The sequence below is a fragment of the Necator americanus genome, chromosome III, assembly GCF_031761385.1.
Source record: "Necator americanus strain Aroian chromosome III, whole genome shotgun sequence".
In the NCBI taxonomy this organism is placed as follows: Eukaryota; Metazoa; Nematoda; class Chromadorea; order Rhabditida; family Ancylostomatidae; genus Necator; species Necator americanus.
This window is the reverse complement of record NC_087373.1, coordinates 24,583,589-24,601,497: the sequence shown is the minus strand read 5'-3', so window position 1 is coordinate 24,601,497 and position 17,909 is coordinate 24,583,589. Positions and strand designations below refer to the sequence as shown.

The window sequence follows — 17,909 nt, the reverse complement described above, 5'->3', positions numbered from 1 at the left end:
AGGCAACCCCACAGAGCAAGCCTTAGGTTGTTTTCACCAAAAAAAAACTCAACCTCCACATGGTTATAAAGCAAGCTTCTAGTCAGAGTCTCCAAAACTAAACAACTACGGAACCCCATTATCGTTTGCAAAGGGGAAAATGCTGTAACAAAGTGAAGACACATGATAAAATATGACCGACAACGAATCCGACAAACGGAGAGGACAATTCGATATTTGGGCGTGACTACGTCGCATCTTCCAGTGTCTTCTGGTGCAATTGCGTAGCCTGCCCTCCCCTTCTGACTGGAACGTACAGTAGGTGTTACGAGGCGAACAATGTCGACACTTCATTTTGCAGTTCTTTTACAACAAAGTTAGGAATTCTAGATCTCACCAGTGTCGAAGAATTATGGGGAAAGAGTGTTAAAGAAGGAAACGCCAACCCTACATGCGCACTTTTCCAACGGGAATCGCCCACCGAAGTTTGTTGCCCTGACGTATCAGACAGGTGTGCACTTCTTTCCTACGTTACTCGAGGTTCTTAGATTTCTCAATTGATTATACTCAACTAAATGTATTGAGTGCGAAGGGGGAGGGGGACTTGATTGTGGGGAAGAACGGAGTTTTGCACAATAGCGCAAGAAAGTGTAACTGTTTAGTAGGGCAATTAAAGAATAAAAGACAAAGGATAACGTTAATCAATCCGTTTGGGATGCACCACCACGCTCACTTCAATTCAGAATCGTTTGAAGATCACGAACGTGTAACTGGCCATCCTTTACACAATGACTTGCGGGGGCTAGCCGATGTGCCAAGTCAGTGTTTTTATCCTCCCAGACAAGTCTGGCACCAATTTACTGACCTCGGAACCTGTAACCGCTACACCACCCCCGCCCTTTGCCCGGGGGATACACGAACATATCTCGACGAGGTCACGCTCCAGTCCATCATGGTGGCGCAGACAACCGTCTTAGGAGCTCTTTTAGCCATAGAGACGCAAAGAACTATACAGTTATTACAAATATGTAGAAAAGAAGAGAACGGGAGCGAGCGAGCGAATTCTCTTGCCGACTGCACTACACACCCCCTCCCCCCAGTAGGGCGATTATCGGTTGAGTATTGCTTGAAACGCGCAGTTTGGTCCTAAGCCAAGGAACTCCGGCATAATTAATCGCACATCTTAGTCTCAATCGGCTAAGATAGAGATGAACCCTTGCTAGCACTGCTCATTGCCGCAGTTCACGATAGTCCCACATTGATCTCAACCGCTAGCTCTGCTGCGCCACTTCGAGCAGCCGCCTGCGCAACGCCAACGAGTTTTAACCCGACTATACCTCAAAAATGACAATGTTGGGTCTAACTGTGAATGGATAAGAATAGAGGTTTAGTGCACTAATGTAAGCAGAGTAATCACGTCCAATTTTCACCATTGGATAAATTATAAAGTGCAGGGCGTGGATCAACAGCGACTATCAATCAAAATGACGGTGGAAACCTAATTCACGATGGAGCTGCCGAAGATGAAGATGTAACCTGAATCTAAAGGAGTTAGATCTACCAGAAAGTTGTAATTGATGTAATTGTTATGGTTTGTGTTCAAGCTAATCGATACCGTAGTATTCTGTTTAGGAACAGAGCTCTCCAACGCCAGAGGCGAGGCTTCTTCGCTGCTGACAACACACGAAAAGAACCCTATCCACTGGGCAACGCCCGAGCAAGGAAGCGTAGGACAACCCCGCCGATACTTGGGACCGCGAGCCACTTCCGATGAGAGACTTTGCACGGGTATTGCGAAGCGCACGAGGCAAGCCCTGCCCCCGTCTCGTCCTTCTATATAAGGAGCTCACACCGTACGGTACGATTAAAAATTCGCCGTTATGGTATTCCCTTCGTTGTGGATGTCGTTACAACCGAAGACGAGTAACTTTATTGAAAGCGAACACGGAGAAGGGAACAGAATGTCCACATAAAAACAACAGGGTGGTCATACAAGAATGCAACGTATACAAGGGTTTACTCTACGCGAATGACACGGTGAAGTGGGTCCACCTGTAGTCGGGGTCGTCGAAGGCGTTGTGGTCGTTGAGACGGTCCGCAGTCGGAGTTGCACCATAGTCCTTGGTCGCGGAGTCGAGTTGTGGTAGGTCGAACGCATCCAAGAAAGTGTTAGTCGCTGTTGTGCCGATTTGTAGTTTGGGTTTCCAACACGGCTTGTTATGAAACCGGGAGTCCAAGTAGGTTTCTGCCTCGATAATCCTTGGCAAAAATCGCGTCGTTGATCTCAAAGCTGCGGCGTCATGCTCCAGTTCGATGATTGAATTGAGATTCTATCTTGACATCTCGTGTATCGTTTGTGAGATTTCTTGAAGGTAACATTAGATTTCCGTTCGCAGTCGGTGTCCCAGGAAGGCTTCATCAGGTGAACGCTGGTCAAGTGCAGACGGGCAGGGAGGGGAGCGATATGCCATCAGAAACGTCTGTAGTGTATCCACTGTTGGTTCCTCCCCATTCAGCTTGGCAAGTCCTCTTTTGAAGGTGTCCACAAAACTTTCCACTTGTCCATTGCTTTGTGGATGGAACGGCGAATGGGCAGGATTCCTCGGAAACGATGAAATGACGTGAACTGGGACGACGTCAACTGCATTCCGTTGTCCGTGACGAGCGTCTCTCTATTTCCGAACTTGGCAGAGATGCACTTCATTGCTTGGATAGTAGCCTTTGAAGAGATTAATGACATCTGAACGATTTCCGGCCACTTGGAGTAGGTGTCCACGATAAGAAGACAGTATCGTCGTTCCATCGGTCCAGCAAAATCAACATGAACTTGAGTCCACTGCGAGTTTGGTTACGGCCATGACTGTAGGTGAGCAACATCGTGGCCCACCGCTGAAGACGCTTGGCACTGGAGACCGGAACTCCTCTTTACTTTCGAAGATTGCCAAAAGTGGTTTGTGGTCAGTCCTTAGCGTGAAATGTCGTCCTTGGATGGAACAATGAAACTTCTGCACGGCGAAAATAAGAGCGAGTGCTTCCTTTTCAATCTTGCTGTAGTTCTTTTGTGGTTGTGTCAGGCAACGACCCGCGTGGTAAATGACCTTCTCGCATCCATCTGCGAGGCGATGTGAGAGAGTTGCTCCCATCCTGTAATTTGAAGCATCAACGAAAACGATGATCGGAGACCTGGGTCGAAGTGGGTTAACAGGAGATCCGAGCTTAGGATTGCCTTAACCTTGTCGAAGGAAAACTGGGACTCTGGTGTCCATCTGTAGACAGCATCCTTTTTCTTTAGAGTCTCCAAAGGAGCGCGGAGATTGTAGAGATCCTTGACGAAGTTCCAGTGGAAATTGATGAGTCAAGGAAAAGAGCAAAGTTGACTGACGTCTTTCGCAGCTTGCATTTTCTGGATAGCTTTGATTTTTTCTGGATCGGAGCGTCGCCCTTCTGCGTTGATGACGAACCCAAGGTCGGTGATCTCCGTCTGCAGGAAAGCACATTTGTCGAGTCGAACGCGGAGTCCGTAGTTTCGAATCCGCTTGAATACGGCCTCTAATCGAGCATTGTGTTCGCCGATGGTTCTACCAGTAACCGATATTTCGTCGAGATAGGCGGCCGTTCCATTTATTCCAACGACAAGAGCATCCATACTTTGTTTTTGGAATATACCAGGAGCTGGTTTCACTCCAAATGGTAGTCGGTTAAAGCGATACAATCCACGGTGCGCGCCGATAGTGAGTAGCTGCTTTGAGACGTCGTCCACTTCCAATTGGAGATACGCTTCGGCTAAGTCGAGCTGTGAAAAATAGCCTCCTCTGTTGAGTTTCGTGAAGGTGTCCTAAGGGCTTGGAAGCCGATGCTGGTTTTGTTCCAGTGCATCGTTCAGTCTGGTTGAGTAGTTTGCGCAGAGGCGGATCGATCCATTTTTCTTCCGGGCGACGACGGTGGGTGCTGCCCATTCTGAGTGATCAGTGGGCCACAGCACGTGTATAGAAACAAGTCGATCGATTTCGGTTGAAGTCCTTTGCATAGCAGCATAGGATACAGGATACAACCTTCAGAAAAACAGGTTTGGAGTCAGACTTCAGAGCGAGTTTAGCCTTTGACTTGGTACAACATCCCAATCCAGGAGCGAAGACTGCTGGAAACTTCTTCCTCAGGTTCGTTGCGAGAGAAGAATTCAAGGTGCTGAGCGTCTTTGAAGAGTTGTTGAAGATGGAGCCTTCTGTCAATTAACGAAATAGTGGCTCGTGTTGTGCGACCCAATATAAGCCCAACAGCGACGGCGTGTCAGCTAAGCAACATATCGATCAACTGCAACATATCAACATATTGATCGGTTCGTTGTTGGCAGACTTCAGTGTCAGACGGGGTGATTACGGCTTCAGTCGACCCATGGCCGTCCAGTTTGCTGTGCTCGGCAATGTTACGTCTGCTCCAGTATCGAGACGCGTGCGTACTGGCGACGTCAGCATGAGTCGAAGCGATGGTGACGCTGTTGACAGATTGTCGCTTCTGCTTCGGACTCCGCTTCTTCTACTCCGTGAAATTTTTGCAGAATTCTCGGTTGTCCAGAGCGTCTGCAGTCGTGGCATCTCTTCTTCACGTGTGTCTTGGGGTAGGCGTAGCGTCTCGCGAATACTGAGGTATTATATCCAAACAATTCCTTCAAAGCAGCCACGGTGTCCATTAAGGGAACATCGCATACTCTTATGTGACGTATGTGACGGGGCCGAGTTTGGAGACGATTAATCGAGCTTTCGCTGAATCGTCCAAGTTAGCACCGTGCTTTGAGATGACGTCCTCGTGGCGATTGTACCAGACCCGGAATGAACAACCACTGTCCGGATCGTACACGAACTCAGGCAAGCGTGTCGATAGAGAATTCGTGACAAATTGGGCCGTGGCGACGAGTGCTGTTGGAACGGCTGGGTGTGAAGCTGAGGCCATCCTTTCCATACGCTTCATCGCCTTGGTGAACATTTGCTGCTGTGTCTTGGTTTGGACTTCCACTGTGGTACGCAGAGTTTCGGCATCCATTTTGTTTTGGAGTACCTGTTCAGTGCAGAACGTGACCGAAGTCGTGATCGCAGTAACAGCACATCGACCGGGCACACTAACTGGGGCGAGTGGGTGTCTACTCAACAATTCGGCCAGGCAAAAGCGGGGGTTGTTTTGGAACCTGACCTGTGGTTCGACCGGGCTTGTAGGCCGACCTAGAGTCCTTGTACCAAAAATCGACTTGGTCAGGAATTCGACCAGGCTTCAAGCCGGGGCTGGAGTCGACTTGACCAGCGGTTCTAACGGGCTTGGAGCCAGGGCTGGAGTTCTTGCAGCAAGAGTCCTCGTCCTCAGCCGTCCGGCATGTAGTCACCTGATCACCTGACATGATTGTTGTGGATGTCGTCACAACCGAAGACAAGTAGCTTTATTGAAAGCGAACACGGAGAATAAAAGGAGTGTACCCACAAAAACAACGGGTGGTCTTACAGGAATGCAACGTATACAAGGGTTTACTCTACTCTTCGAATAACATGGTGAAATCCCCATCCTACAACACCCTGCTAGTACACTACTATTATTCGCTCGCTGAAGCTTCTCCGCTATTATCCTGGAAATGTTAGTGATTGTTGTAGATCCGTTGCATTTTGCTTCCTGTTTTTTTATGGGATTTTTCATCTTTTCCTCTCTAATTTGTTATGCTCGTTATAGTATCCCTTCTTGAGACCCCTTAGAGTTTAGTATCACTTCTTTTAATGTTTGTAGTGCATGGAGTGGATGCGATGATCATAGGTGCGATAGAGAGGGACTTTCTCAGGTGAAGAGGTTTAGCTCATGGGATGCAGCGCAAGTGATGACTTTCGCAAACTGCCCAAAAATGAATGGGACGCTTTGCCAACCATTCAAAAGTGAAGGGGATTCCTTCGCCAAACGTCCAAAAGTGAAGGGGGTCGGAGCACCGGCTCGGACTATCGCATGCATGGCGGTGATGCTCCGCGATGCTGCTTTGGCCATTACGGAAGTGTAAAATGATGCCAGGCCGGTCATCAGCTTCTCCACAACAAATGGACGAAGTTAAGCCTAATTTGCTTCACAACCTGAATGAGTCTGTATCTCCAGTAGGAAATAGGATTGGTGCTATTCCTCTTGTAGCAACTTATAGTCCGGATGGGCTGACACCCAGACTAGTATCGTTTTCAGGTTCAGGCGACGACGCCACGTAGTTTTCACTGTGGCTTCGTCTGGAAGACGTGATGCGGCTGCGTGCTGTGACTGCAAACAGAACGCAGACTTTCTCATCTGCTATTTGGATGGGGCAGCACGTGAAAGAGTGGAGAGCTGGACCAATAGGATCGCTCCGACATATATCGCGGTAGTGGGACATTTGAAGCAAGCGCTTGAGGGCTTGCAGAAGCGCTATATTGCAAGGTGCGCCTTGTCTGCCAGCCAGCAGCAACCATGGGGAAATGTCTGCGGCGTTCGCTAACCGTTTGCTGAACTTGGTTCGGGCTGCCACCACTGGCTAGGACCAGGTTGCGTCCGGCCGTACGCTATTACTTCAAGGTGGACAGTTGTATGAGGTTTGAGCAAGCGGTAGCGAATACTCAAATAGTCGAGCATCTGCTTGCTGAAGCTACGGCTGATCGTTTGATCAACACAGCGAATCACTGAAGTGCGATAGAGGTGAAGAGCGGTGGCGGCTGAGCCGACTCGGGCCAGTTATTGAGAATGCATGTATGTACACAAGAGTCACTCTTAGAAACCGATCTAAATTCTTCCAGCAAGTAGCGCCAACAAGGAACCACCATAGTGTTTCTGACTGTCGACCTATTCCTGGACGATCGAATTGCTACAGTTGTGGACGAGTTGATTATCTCATTCGACAGTACCCATTGTCAGAAGCCAACTAGCTTGTTCCAGGTGATCGTCATTCTAACTTTCGCTGTTCTTAGGCGTTTTATGATCGTCATCAATCTTTTTCCTTTTCTGTTAATATTGTGTATCCCAATCCTCATCCCCTTTCTCAAGAATGTTTGCAAGCCCTCATGAAACGAAAGGAAGTGCTTAGAAGCTCAGTTTTTGGTCTGTCCTCTGAGACCCCTCTAAGAAACTCCTATAACTTGCTTGCTTTTGTTTGCTACTCACTTGCTCATTAGTTCCTTCGCAGTGTTCGATTGGTGCAGTTAGTACTAATTTGACTTTCTGTACAGAGGTATTTTGATGTTGTTGTCGTGGCTCGTAGTTCGCTTATGCTGTTTTCTTTCGTTACTCGTGCCAAGTGATCTTGAAGAGAGTACTTGAGAGTTACGACTCCCTATTGACATGAACGCTTCTCTTTTCAGCCGGGATATGGTCGATTCCAAGTTTAGTTCATCTCCGGTTCGCAATCCGCCCGTTGCTCAGTCCAGCTTTTCTTCGTTGAGCCGAAGCCGACCTACCTTATCTCCCTGCATCAACTAAAGTCACTCTCCTACTAGCACTCCAGAAAAAAAAACAGCCTTAGTTGCACCTGCATCCCCAACGACGCAACTTTTTGTGGGTAGTAGAACTCTGGGCAAAGATAACAAAAAAACATATGAGTCCACTGTTGCTTGAGGCTGGTGGGTCTCTTTACGAACTTGGAGGTTGCGGAAGGGAGGGGGATACTAGTGATTTTCAAACTCTCGGCTTTCCTCGTATAGTTGTTCGTTGAGCGCATCATATTCCCTCCAAGCTAATAGTGTGGCTTTGTTTTATGGCTCCCTCTTTTTGGGTGCATGTAAGGAGGGTCTCGCCAGATTTTCGAGCATGCCCCGATCATGCCTCGGCAGATTTTCGAGCATACCCCGATCATTCCTCGGCAGAGCAATTAGCGCTGGTGCGAAAAAGAGATTAACCTTCGTTGCTTACCTATCGCTATTCATCCGTTGGTTCACCGGCTAGGATGTAATTCACGAGCTACTTAATAGTTTTGGGGGATCACACCCATCCACTGGAAACTTGTGATGTGGGATGATCTCAAATTTGTAATCGTAGCAGAAGCAAGAAAAGTAACCACGTTAAATAAAAGAGAAGAATGCATCTAGTAGCTTCAAATATGAAAAAAACACGCTCCAGTTCTTCTCTTTTTCTACATTAAGATCTAGACAAAACTCGCTCCCGTTCTCTTCTTTTCTACATGTTTCTAATAGTTCTTTGTTCATTGCATAGGCCAGTTACACGTTCGTGAAACTCACACGATTCTGAATTGAAGTGAACGTGGGGGCGCATCCCAAAGCGGGTTGATTAACGCCAGAAACTTTATCCCCCAGGCATATCCATTGGAGATTGTCTCGGAGGCATTCGCGGAGAATCCGCCGCGACCCTCTTTACCGTTCTCCCCTATTTTTGGTAGAAAAAATTCTCCTCATGAACAAGGCATGCCGATGCTTGTTGGAAATTTGTAACAGCAGCGGCTTTTCTCTGACAAAACTTATAAAAACAAAAAAACAAAACAAACAACACAAAACTAACCCTTTATCCATTTTTCGACTTCGGGCATCTGTCCTCAACGCCTCTTCTGCGTAATGACGTATTTTGCAGTGAGTTCAGAGAGAAAAAGGTGCAAAGTTTCGATTTCGCCCCATCGGAATGCTCCTGTACTCGAATACACAAAGTGGTAGCCCTGACTCGTTTATATGATCGCCACGGTCTATATTTGGTATGATAAACCACTTCCGATACCATACAATCGTCCTCTGTGTGAGAAGCTTGTTGGTGATATTTCTATATCATTCTGCATATCCGTTTTACGTAGACAGCTCTGTACCGCTTTACTCATATAATTGGAGATGTAAAAAGACAACGGAAACTTTTCAATGTCGTCCTGGGATCTCCAGTTTGGGACTCGTGTTTTTCGAAATAGTGTGGGGCCGGGTACACTTTGCTTGTACATTGCCACTCTATGGACTAGGTTTATGGATCATATTTAGTCCTGGCTACTCGATGTAGGTCTTGGCGTTGTCCTATGCGTGTTCCTTATAACAGTTTTTTCATTTTGCTTGTATGCGGTGAAAGATAGTCGATCAAGATATAGTAGGTTCTCGGCATCATTCAAAGGCAGCATAAACCCAAACCGGTGGGGAGTACGGATTTCAAGTGGAGTATCCGCATACGGGGTGGTAGATTATGGAGACCGGGGTGGTTCCGCTCATCTCTTCCTGAATCAGTGCAAGCAGCCGACCCCTGAATGCTGTTTTGTACGATGCCTTCTATTGCATTGCATTCTATTGCAGCGCGCCACCCTTGCATGCGCAGCATCCCTTACTGCCTATCGGGACAGTCCGAATTGATTTTCGACGAATTGCAGGGCGGAGGCGGCGCAAGGGGTGGAGCGTTGCAATAGTTGGTCTCGTACAAAATATACACAGCATCCTAGAGGCGGTTGTTTGTAGTGATGCAGGGAGAAATGAGCGGAACTACCCCGTTTCCACAATGTACGACCCCGTATACGGATACTTCACCTGAAATTCGCACCACCTCAGATTCGTGGTATGCTGCCTTTAATCTTCCATATCTCATCTCGCTTACAGATGCAATAAACGGATTCAATAGCTACGGCAATTATTCTACAGTTGAAAAGTTCGACTTTCAATGAACCTCGGCATAGTTGAACTTATATTATCGAGCTTGATAAGCTGTACACGAGGTTGCTAAATAAATTTATTAGCTAACGTTTCGGCTGTATCGCCTTCTTCTGAGCCTGAAAAGGGCGATATTCAATCAATTCAAACGACCGACCTCTCCACAACTAAGCTGATAAACTCCACGCCTACCTTCAATCACAAATTTAGCGACTACACTGAATGCTCACCTTAGATCGGAGACGCCTAGCATGGACCGCTGACTGATTGATCACGAGGGCGAATGGTTCGAATGTCACGTTCGGATCGGAAGAACCATTCGAGATATGGCGCGAGTTCCCGCGTTATCGACAGACATTCATCCTTGCGGTTCATTTTAGGGTTTTTGACTTGGTTCCAAAATGCCTCCTGCGATTTTCGAGCCAACGTTTTAGATTCGTGCGCTAACATTTGGACCCTAATTTCAAAATCGGTTCCGTCGTGTTTTTGTGTTCTATGGGCACCTAAAGATGTCCATTCTCGTAACCTGTTCTTGCTACTCACGTGCTCTTTGATGCGGACATACAGCGGTCGTGCTGTTTCACCGACATACTCGTCGCCGCAGTTCGTGCAATAAATCAGGTAGATTACCCCGGATCTCAAGCAGTCTTCTGGTCTACCTGTGAGCAATGTATTTCTGAGAAGCATATTCGCGCCTCGTTAATCGTTGGATGCCAGGTTTACCCAGCTAGATAAGCAAAAAGAAATCCTTAGAAAGCGAAAAAAAAGTAAAGAAGATAGCATAACACCGATCAGTGGGACATTTTTTGAAACATCTCTTGCATTCCCAGAGATGGATGAGTGTTTTCCACCTAACAAGTCGAAACAGGAGAATTTCATTTTCCCTCGCATTTCTAAATGGCATATCACTTATGCAAACCTATTCCATTCTTTCCTTTTTTTATATTAACTTACAAACACACTTTATGTAGACCTTCAAACAACATCTAATACTAGGTACTTTCCTTTCCGTTCGACCTTAGATGCGCATCATAAGAGCTGGAGACGCGGTGGGAAAAAAAAACGTCGTAAGAGCGGCAGATGCGGCGAAATGGGTGGGGAGGGAGGCGTGGGCGGGGCGTCTTGAAGACGTAGCACAAGAGGAGCAATCAGGCTACTGTAGCGATTATGACGGTATCAGGAGACGCGCGGTGCAATTAACGACGCTCATTAGCCTCCTGGATACGCGGCACATCATAAGGGTACCTCTTGACCGTTTCCCATCCTTGCTAGCTCTACCCTTCGCTGCAGTCCGAGTGGAGCTAACTATAGCCAGGTTTGCAGTTTTCTGTGAGCGGATGATTTCGTCGCGACCGTGTGCTAATCACTCATGCTATACCGTAAACAGCTGGAGCCGCATCGCTTCCAATGCAACCACTCAGGTCACACGGCACCTCAAATCAGGCCGTTTGGGCGAAGCGTATATCTCCTAGGGACACCTGGATATGAAAGACTGGTAACACCAACCGCTTCATTGGAAGAAATTGCAGCAAACGCTGATGCGTTGCTGCGTTAATGCAGGACTCTTGTTCATGTTTCCGTGCAAGGGGTTTTGCGTGCATCAGCGTTGGTTCTTGGATCAAAATATCTTGTTACACTTCTGATTTGACTCTACAGCAAAACTAGAGATTTGTAACGATTTGAAGAGCGTAGAAAAGAAAATGTAATTTTGGGAAAGGGAGGTTCTGGAGGAAGGAAATTAAACAAGGAGAAGCAGGGTAGTAGAAAACCCTTCGGATCCGAAGTTCAAATATCACGGGTTCAGCGATTGGTAACATTTTGTATTAACATTCGTCATTTTCGTTGAATTTTCTGCCGTCAACACATTTTAACAAGTTATCGTCAATAGTCAGAAAAAATATAACATTCTCACTGCTGTAATGGTCTTTATAGCAGATGTCAAACACCTACATCAACGTCATTTTGTTACCACGATCCTTCCGTTGTTTGCAGTTTTCTGACATGCAAGTCCAGTCCAGCAGTTTTGCTGTCCCTCTTATTTGACTAGGCAATAGTTTGTCTTCGCTGCAATCATAGACGTTTAGTAATTGAGTCTGTGCTTTAACTTTAAAATCTCCTGCTCCTTAAATCTAGGCATCGCCTTATTATATTAGAAATAATTTGACAAAGAGTTCTTGAAGAGATAGATTTTATTTTCGCTATATAATTGACCCTTGCGTCTTTCCGAGCGCTAAAAATGAATGATCACATTTTCGACATTGATCCAACCTCATCCAAGATAAGTCATAGATGGCACTGGCGCAATAAATTTTCTCTTCTTTTCCGTTCCTATCATGTGAGCTGCAGATTACATACATCTAAAACCTGCTCACCGCCTCAGTGCGGACACGCTCATCCATGATCGTCGGCACAAACCCATTTCCTCCGAGAAGTCTATAGAACCTCTGTGGAAAAGTTTGTCGCTCTACGCCACATACAAATCATCGTTGGCGAGATACACATACAAATCATCGTTGGCGAGAACGAAATGAAGTGTAAGCAGCAGCGCTTGAAGTGGAAGTAAGAGATAAATCTAAGTGCCTGAAAGACAAAATATTTACATCTTAATACGGGCTTGGGGCGGGTGTAGAACAGTCGGCTAGAGGTCCGTTGTAGCCACACGATCGATGGTTCGAAATCGCCCTGGTGCCAACCAAGCCTTTCATCCCTCCGGGATCGATAAATTGGTACCAGACTGGTCTGAGAGGATAAAAACACTGATTTGATCATCGGCTGCCTCCGCAAGTCATTGTATATGTAGGCCAACACGCGTTTAAAAAACTCAACGTTTACGAATTGCAGTAAAACGCGTTGGCGCATCCCAAGTTGATACGCCTCGGACTTTATCCTTTGACTTTTGATACGTGCTTTGCCAAAATTCTATTTGTTGTGCCCATGGACCTCTATACACCACAATCTAACCAATTTTTGCTTCTCTCATTAATCTGCATATCATATATCTCTGTACTTTTCTTCCACCCACGTAGATTAGATGCTCAGAATCCGTGAAAATGTGAGTATACTTTCTCCGTAGTATCTTACAATAAAATTACATCAATACTTTTCTTTACATCAAATTAAATTAAACTTTTGATTTCAGCTGTTAAAATGAGGCTACTCCTGTTCCTATTATTCACGGTTGTGACATTTGCTACTGTGTATAGTCAATTTTTCGGTTATCCATACTATGGATACGGGTACGGCATGTATCCGGGAATGATGAGTCCCTAGGGATATGGATATAGAAGGAGTAAGTGCTAACGTTAATGAATTAAAATTTGTTCAAAGTTTTACACGCTTGTATGAAGACAATTTCTTTCTGTGCTTTCCTTCGCACACATAGTGTTATATACACTAGAAAATGGATGTCGTGATATTTTTCCAGACCCGGTCATTGGCGCTGTAACTGGGAGTTTGGTCGGAGGATTGATTGGTTTGATGTCTGGATGACTACAGTTTGAACAGAGAAGATCGCGATTCAACTTATGCCACGCTACATAACAATTTTTTAACTAGAAGGTTCAAAGTTGTGACGTAGTATCAGTGATTTTCTTTTTGAATTTTCTATCGTATTACTAGATAAGGTTTTAATTCAACTCGTAGGAAATCAAAGCAAAATGGCAGTACTTCAGTAGTATTTCGCAAGTGAAATATTTTGGAGAATTTTCTAGTCATAAGTTTTTAACGGAACTCTGTAACGGAACACATTTTAAGGTGCTAGAGAATGTCGGTGATTGTAATATGGAGGAACTCCTCTCCGAGGAAAACTGGCGGTCATAGGTGGGTCGGCCACGGACTGCCCGGAACTGAAAGTGATACTGGGAAGACAGCAGATCGCGGTCTATCTCCTTGGGATGCACATTTGGCTCCTCGATCAAGTCCAGCCCCTGAACTTCTGCGGGACTACAATTTAGCACATTAATAGTGGTAGATGGTTTTATTTATAATGCAGCAAAACTACAAAAAGGTGAGATCGCTGCATCACAACTGCAGATATATATATAATATTATATATATATATATATATATATATATATATATATATATATATATATATATATATATATATATATATATATATATATATATAGACACAACAGAGCAGAAGCGGTAACACGAATCCATATGCGATCAGAAGGATAACCCAGATGGTTATTATGAATATGTGTGTTCGGGTGAAGAAGGCGCCCTGAAAGTGCCTAATTGTACGGCGGTTGTTGTTCCAGAGCCCGCGACCGAACAAGTTTCAAATAATTTTCAAATACACTAAATCTGCAAATTTAAACCAAAATTCGAACTCAAACGCCTCAAATCACTGATCCCTCTAACTATAACTAAAGACCCTTTAGTTATAGTTAGAGGGATCAGTGATGTAGTATACTGCAAAAAATGCTGCATTGCCTCTCAGGCCGTAACTAAAATGCTATTAATTCGGCAGCGGATACGAAAGAGTTATTATAAATGGGGATCTTGCACTTGGCTCAGAAATTATAATCACCTTGATCACCATGACTCCTCGTTGATCTTCGAACTGGTCGAGCGGGCGCAAGTAATTCTTCCATTTGTCCCGATCGTGTGCCAGAGTCGCCCAGTGCTTCCTCTTTTCGCGTGCGACACGAAGAGCATCATAATTTTCTTTGAAGGACTTCGTGAAGAAATCTGACCATCGGGTCGGCTGTCTTCCTGCAGACCCTTAATTTCGCGGGGAACCCAGTCGCTCACGGCTCTGGTCCAACGGTTGTCGTTAAAGCGCATCACGTGTTCGGCCCACCTTATTTTACTTTCCTTGGCAAAAGCGGCGGCATCTCTAATCTCTGATCGCTGAGGTAGGAGAGAACTTCGAATCCCGTCCCTCACTTGCGTGAAGAGGGATACTCCTAGCATCATTCTCTCAATTGCGCGTTCAATGACGCTCACCGCGTTTTCTCCCTGCTTACGAAATGCCCAGGCTTCCGAAGCATTAGTCAAGGCAGGAAGTACATAGTTCTTCACATACTCGATCACAGAATCAAACGCTTTCAAGTAGTCAACGAAAGCTGTGCACAGGGGAAACTTAAGCTCAAGGCATCCCAAACCTTCTCTTCAAGGGTGTTCCCTGGAGGAAGTTTTCCGCCACTGCGCTTTTGGTAGCAGACAAGATCTGGTTCTAGGAAAAAATCGCCGAAGATTATTCCATGCACATAGATGTGTTCAAAATTATTCACTCGGAGATTATTCGTTTCTAACTCACGAGCTTCTAAACATGAACATTAGCACACTAAAAACTGGCAAAGAAATGCACTGTAACGAAATATTTTTTCTTCTGCAATCAGTTAATCAGGAAAAATTAAACCGTACTCTTCCATCCTCCTCCCCTAAGAAATCGCATAAGGAAATATTCCCTATTTCCTTTAGTCGAGTGGGAAATAGCTTCAAATATGCAAACAAAATCCCTTTGAACTGTAATTCCAGGCTGTAATTGTGAATTTTTGAAAACATCGTTCGTGAATCCAATGGAGACGCACACTCCCAAGGAAAGGCCGAACTTATGATCCCCTTTCCGTGGTCCACAAACTACCCACCACTGTTGTTACTACTGTCGACCATTAAAAATGTTTAGCTGCTTTTCAGACAATCATTTTCATTCCCTTTCTTTACAATTTTTTACAGCTGTTTTTACTGTTTTTTCTTTGTATTTCTGCTCACCACGGATCTCCCTCACTAGAGGGATCAAAGCCGGTTAGTCGCGAGGCTACGTGGCGCGTCCACGGGTAGCGGATAGGGGGCTAATCGCGGACCAAAAGCGACCTTGTGCTTGCCCAGAGACGCGGGTGGATTCAGGGGACTTCCTGCGTCTGCTGAGCCAGAGCTGACTCATGACATCCTTGTATCCCGCACGTCGGTCCCACCAAAAGCCTGCAATCAAGTAACTGGGAGGTGCAAAGGAGGCGGTTTGGAGTCGCCTCCAACAAATAAGCTCCACATGTCCACTCCGGTATAACGCAACGAAAAACTCATGGGACTAGAGGCTTGCAACCTGCCCATGGGGTTTAAGAATTTACGCGTGTCACAGTAATAGAAAAGAGTCTCCTGATTCCGGAGAAAACCTGGTACGGTAGCACTAGGAAGGACGGGATTGCAGGAGTCATCTGGGCTACCGAAACGGAAAAGGACTAGCATGACGATCTGTACTTATAACGCACGTACGCTTGCGTCGGAAGCGACCATCGAAGATCTGATGATGCAAGCCAAGAAGATTAAGTACGAAGACATCGGACTGACGAGACGACGTCACCTTCTCAACGCCGTATATGAAATTGGAGAAGAACTGTTCTTATGAACATGTGAGAGTAGAGGTGTTGGTGGAGTTGGCGTCCTCGTCAACACGAGTATGGCAAAGAACATCGACTCTTTCGAACAACTTATGACCCGAATCGGACGTCTGCGGATGAGAAGATGTGGTCCAACACCAGCCTTGACTATCTTCGTCGCTTACGCTCCAACATCAAGCTACGAAGAAGAAGAAGTCGAAGCTTTCTATATGGACCTGGAGAAGTTCTACCGAGAAGATCATGCCTTCTACAAGGTCATAATTGACGATTTCAACGCCAAAGTTGGCCCAAGAAGAACGCCGGAGGAACTTCACATCGGGACCCACGGCCTACAATGGAATGACCAGAGGGAGAGGCTCTCCGAGTTCATCATTACGACTAAGACCATCCATGGGAACTCGCAATTCCAGAAGCCCTCCTCTTTACGCTGGACGTGGGAGTCACCCGGTGGAGGGTACCGTAATGAAATAGACCACATCATCGTCAATAAAAGGTTCTGTCTGACGGACTTCGCTGTTGTAGCAAAGTTCTATACGGGATCGGACCATCGCCTCCTCCGAGGAAGATTTTCCTTCACAAGGAGAGCAGAGAAAGCCGCCAAGTTCAAAGAGAGAAATCCCAGAACTATCATTAACTGGGATCTTTTCGCTACGCTAGCCGGGTTTTGGGAAGATTCCGCAATCGACAAGATTGACGAGGAATATGACCGGCTGGTTGAATACCTTCACGATTGCACGAAGAAGGCTGAGAGTTTTAAAACTACCAAGAGACGCCTGTCTCTTGAAACTCTTGAGCTGCTACGCCAGCGTAGAGCAGCACAAACTGCAGGGAACCAAGAACTCGCAAAGCTTTGCAGAGAGGCGATAAAGGAAGACCATAAAGAGAGTAGAGCAGAAGTGCTGGCTGAAGCTGCAGAGGCGGTAAAAAGCATCCGCTATGCCCGTCGAGACTTCACCAGTCGCAAGACAAGAATGACTGCTCTCCGGATAACCATCGAGAAGGAGAATGGAGAAAATCATCTACGACTTCTGCTCTGATCTCTTCGACAGCCATGTCCACTTGCCTCCTCGCCATCTGAAGGAAGACGAACATGTCATACCTGAGGTTCTCCCGTCCGAAGTACGACATGCGATCATGTCCGGAAGAAATCTTACGGCACACGGTCCCGAAAGAATAACACCAGAACACCTGAAGAACCTTCCGCCAGTACTCAAGAGCTTGGCGAGACTCTTTACACGTAACCTGTCGGAATGCAAGGTTCTTGAACAGTGGAAGTGTTGTTGATGACATCGGCAACTATCGCCCAATCTGCTTACTGTCCGTCATCTATAAGCTCTTTACAGGAGTGATCCTTAATAGGGTTGAAAAAGTCTTGGATGAAGGAGAGCCATGCGAGCAAGAAGGGTTTCGAAAAGGATCCAGCACGACTGACCGCACTCACACTATTTCGAAACTCATCGAGGTATCACGAGAGTACAAGATGCCGCTCTGTCTCACCTTCAGCGCCTTGAAGAAGGCCTTCGACTGAGTTGAGACGGAAGCGGTCATGGAAACCTTGGACAAGCAAGGCGTCCCTACTCAGTACATAAAGATACTTCGAGAGTTGTACAGTAACTTCGCGACCGGAATTTCGCCATTCTACAAGAATATCTTCATTGACGCGAACAGGGGGCCCAAAGGAAAAAAAAAACCCCCCAAAAAAAAACCCACCCCCCCCCCAAAAAAAACAAAAAAAAAAAGGAGGGGGGGGGGGAGGGGGGGGGGGGGGGGGGGGGCACCATTTGCGCTTTGCTGATGACATCCTACTGATAACACCCAGCATCAGCCAAGCGGAACGAATGCTGACCGAATTTGACGAAACGTGTAGAAAGATCGGTCTTCAGCTGAACCTGAACAAGGCGACGTTTATCAGGAACGGATGGGTTTTCTGATGCCCCTTTCATGCTCAATGGAATGAATATATCCGAATGCTCCAGCTGCG

The 17,909-nt window shown here is 46.2% G+C and overlaps 9 protein-coding genes across 11 annotated transcripts; 3 read left to right on the top strand and 6 right to left on the bottom strand.

The window, feature by feature from the left end:
* Positions 1-162: 162 nt before the first annotated feature.
* RB195_010793 (uncharacterized protein) lies at positions 163-1,820 on the top strand (the record flags this gene model as incomplete). Its single annotated transcript, XM_064191943.1, has 4 exons — positions 163-222; positions 370-490; positions 1,434-1,510; positions 1,584-1,820. The coding sequence occupies 4 exons, from the start codon at positions 163-165 to the stop codon at positions 1,818-1,820; spliced, it is 495 nt and encodes a 164-aa protein (XP_064049526.1).
* A 537-nt stretch (positions 1,821-2,357) lies between these two features.
* On the bottom strand, positions 2,358-3,625 carry RB195_010791 (uncharacterized protein; the record flags this gene model as incomplete). 2 transcript variants are annotated; one of them, XM_064191941.1, is made up of 4 exons in its annotated part: positions 2,358-2,620; positions 2,867-3,123; positions 3,234-3,304; positions 3,362-3,625. In XM_064191941.1, 4 exons carry the CDS (start codon positions 3,623-3,625, stop codon positions 2,358-2,360), a joined length of 855 nt encoding a protein of 284 aa, XP_064049523.1. The 2 variants fall into 2 exon arrangements, with proteins under 2 accessions (XP_064049523.1, XP_064049524.1); XM_064191940.1 differs by lacking the exons at positions 2,358-2,620; positions 2,867-3,123; positions 3,234-3,304 and having other exon boundaries at positions 3,335-3,625.
* RB195_010792 (uncharacterized protein) lies at positions 2,796-3,122 on the bottom strand (the record flags this gene model as incomplete). Its single annotated transcript, XM_064191942.1, has 1 exon — positions 2,796-3,122. The coding sequence occupies one exon, from the start codon at positions 3,120-3,122 to the stop codon at positions 2,796-2,798; it is 327 nt and encodes a 108-aa protein (XP_064049525.1).
* Positions 3,626-3,677: 52 nt separating the features above from the next.
* Positions 3,678-3,935, bottom strand: RB195_010790 (uncharacterized protein; the record flags this gene model as incomplete). The annotated part of the gene is made up of 1 exon (XM_064191939.1): positions 3,678-3,935. One exon carries the CDS (start codon positions 3,933-3,935, stop codon positions 3,678-3,680), a length of 258 nt encoding a protein of 85 aa, XP_064049522.1.
* Positions 3,936-4,352: 417 nt separating this feature from the next.
* RB195_010789 (uncharacterized protein) lies at positions 4,353-4,571 on the bottom strand (the record flags this gene model as incomplete). Its single annotated transcript, XM_064191938.1, has 1 exon — positions 4,353-4,571. One exon carries the CDS (start codon positions 4,569-4,571, stop codon positions 4,353-4,355), a length of 219 nt encoding a protein of 72 aa, XP_064049521.1.
* A 115-nt stretch (positions 4,572-4,686) lies between these two features.
* RB195_010788 (uncharacterized protein) lies at positions 4,687-5,016 on the bottom strand (the record flags this gene model as incomplete). Its single annotated transcript, XM_064191937.1, has 1 exon — positions 4,687-5,016. The coding sequence occupies one exon, from the start codon at positions 5,014-5,016 to the stop codon at positions 4,687-4,689; it is 330 nt and encodes a 109-aa protein (XP_064049520.1).
* On the bottom strand, positions 4,687-6,024 carry RB195_010787 (uncharacterized protein; the record flags this gene model as incomplete). 2 transcript variants are annotated; one of them, XM_064191936.1, is made up of 3 exons in its annotated part: positions 4,687-5,096; positions 5,164-5,358; positions 5,877-6,024. In XM_064191936.1, 3 exons carry the CDS (start codon positions 6,022-6,024, stop codon positions 4,687-4,689), a joined length of 753 nt encoding a protein of 250 aa, XP_064049518.1. The 2 variants fall into 2 exon arrangements, with proteins under 2 accessions (XP_064049518.1, XP_064049519.1); XM_064191935.1 differs by lacking the exons at positions 4,687-5,096; positions 5,877-6,024 and having other exon boundaries at positions 5,114-5,365.
* A 6,828-nt stretch (positions 6,025-12,852) lies between these two features.
* Positions 12,853-15,936, top strand: RB195_010786 (uncharacterized protein; the record flags this gene model as incomplete). The annotated part of the gene is made up of 4 exons (XM_064191934.1): positions 12,853-12,867; positions 13,003-13,007; positions 15,438-15,591; positions 15,739-15,936. 4 exons carry the CDS (start codon positions 12,853-12,855, stop codon positions 15,934-15,936), a joined length of 372 nt encoding a protein of 123 aa, XP_064049517.1.
* Positions 15,937-15,987: 51 nt separating this feature from the next.
* Positions 15,988-16,965, top strand: RB195_010785 (uncharacterized protein; the record flags this gene model as incomplete). Its single annotated transcript, XM_064191933.1, has 1 exon — positions 15,988-16,965. One exon carries the CDS (start codon positions 15,988-15,990, stop codon positions 16,963-16,965), a length of 978 nt encoding a protein of 325 aa, XP_064049516.1.
* Between the last annotated feature and the right edge of the window lie 944 nt (positions 16,966-17,909).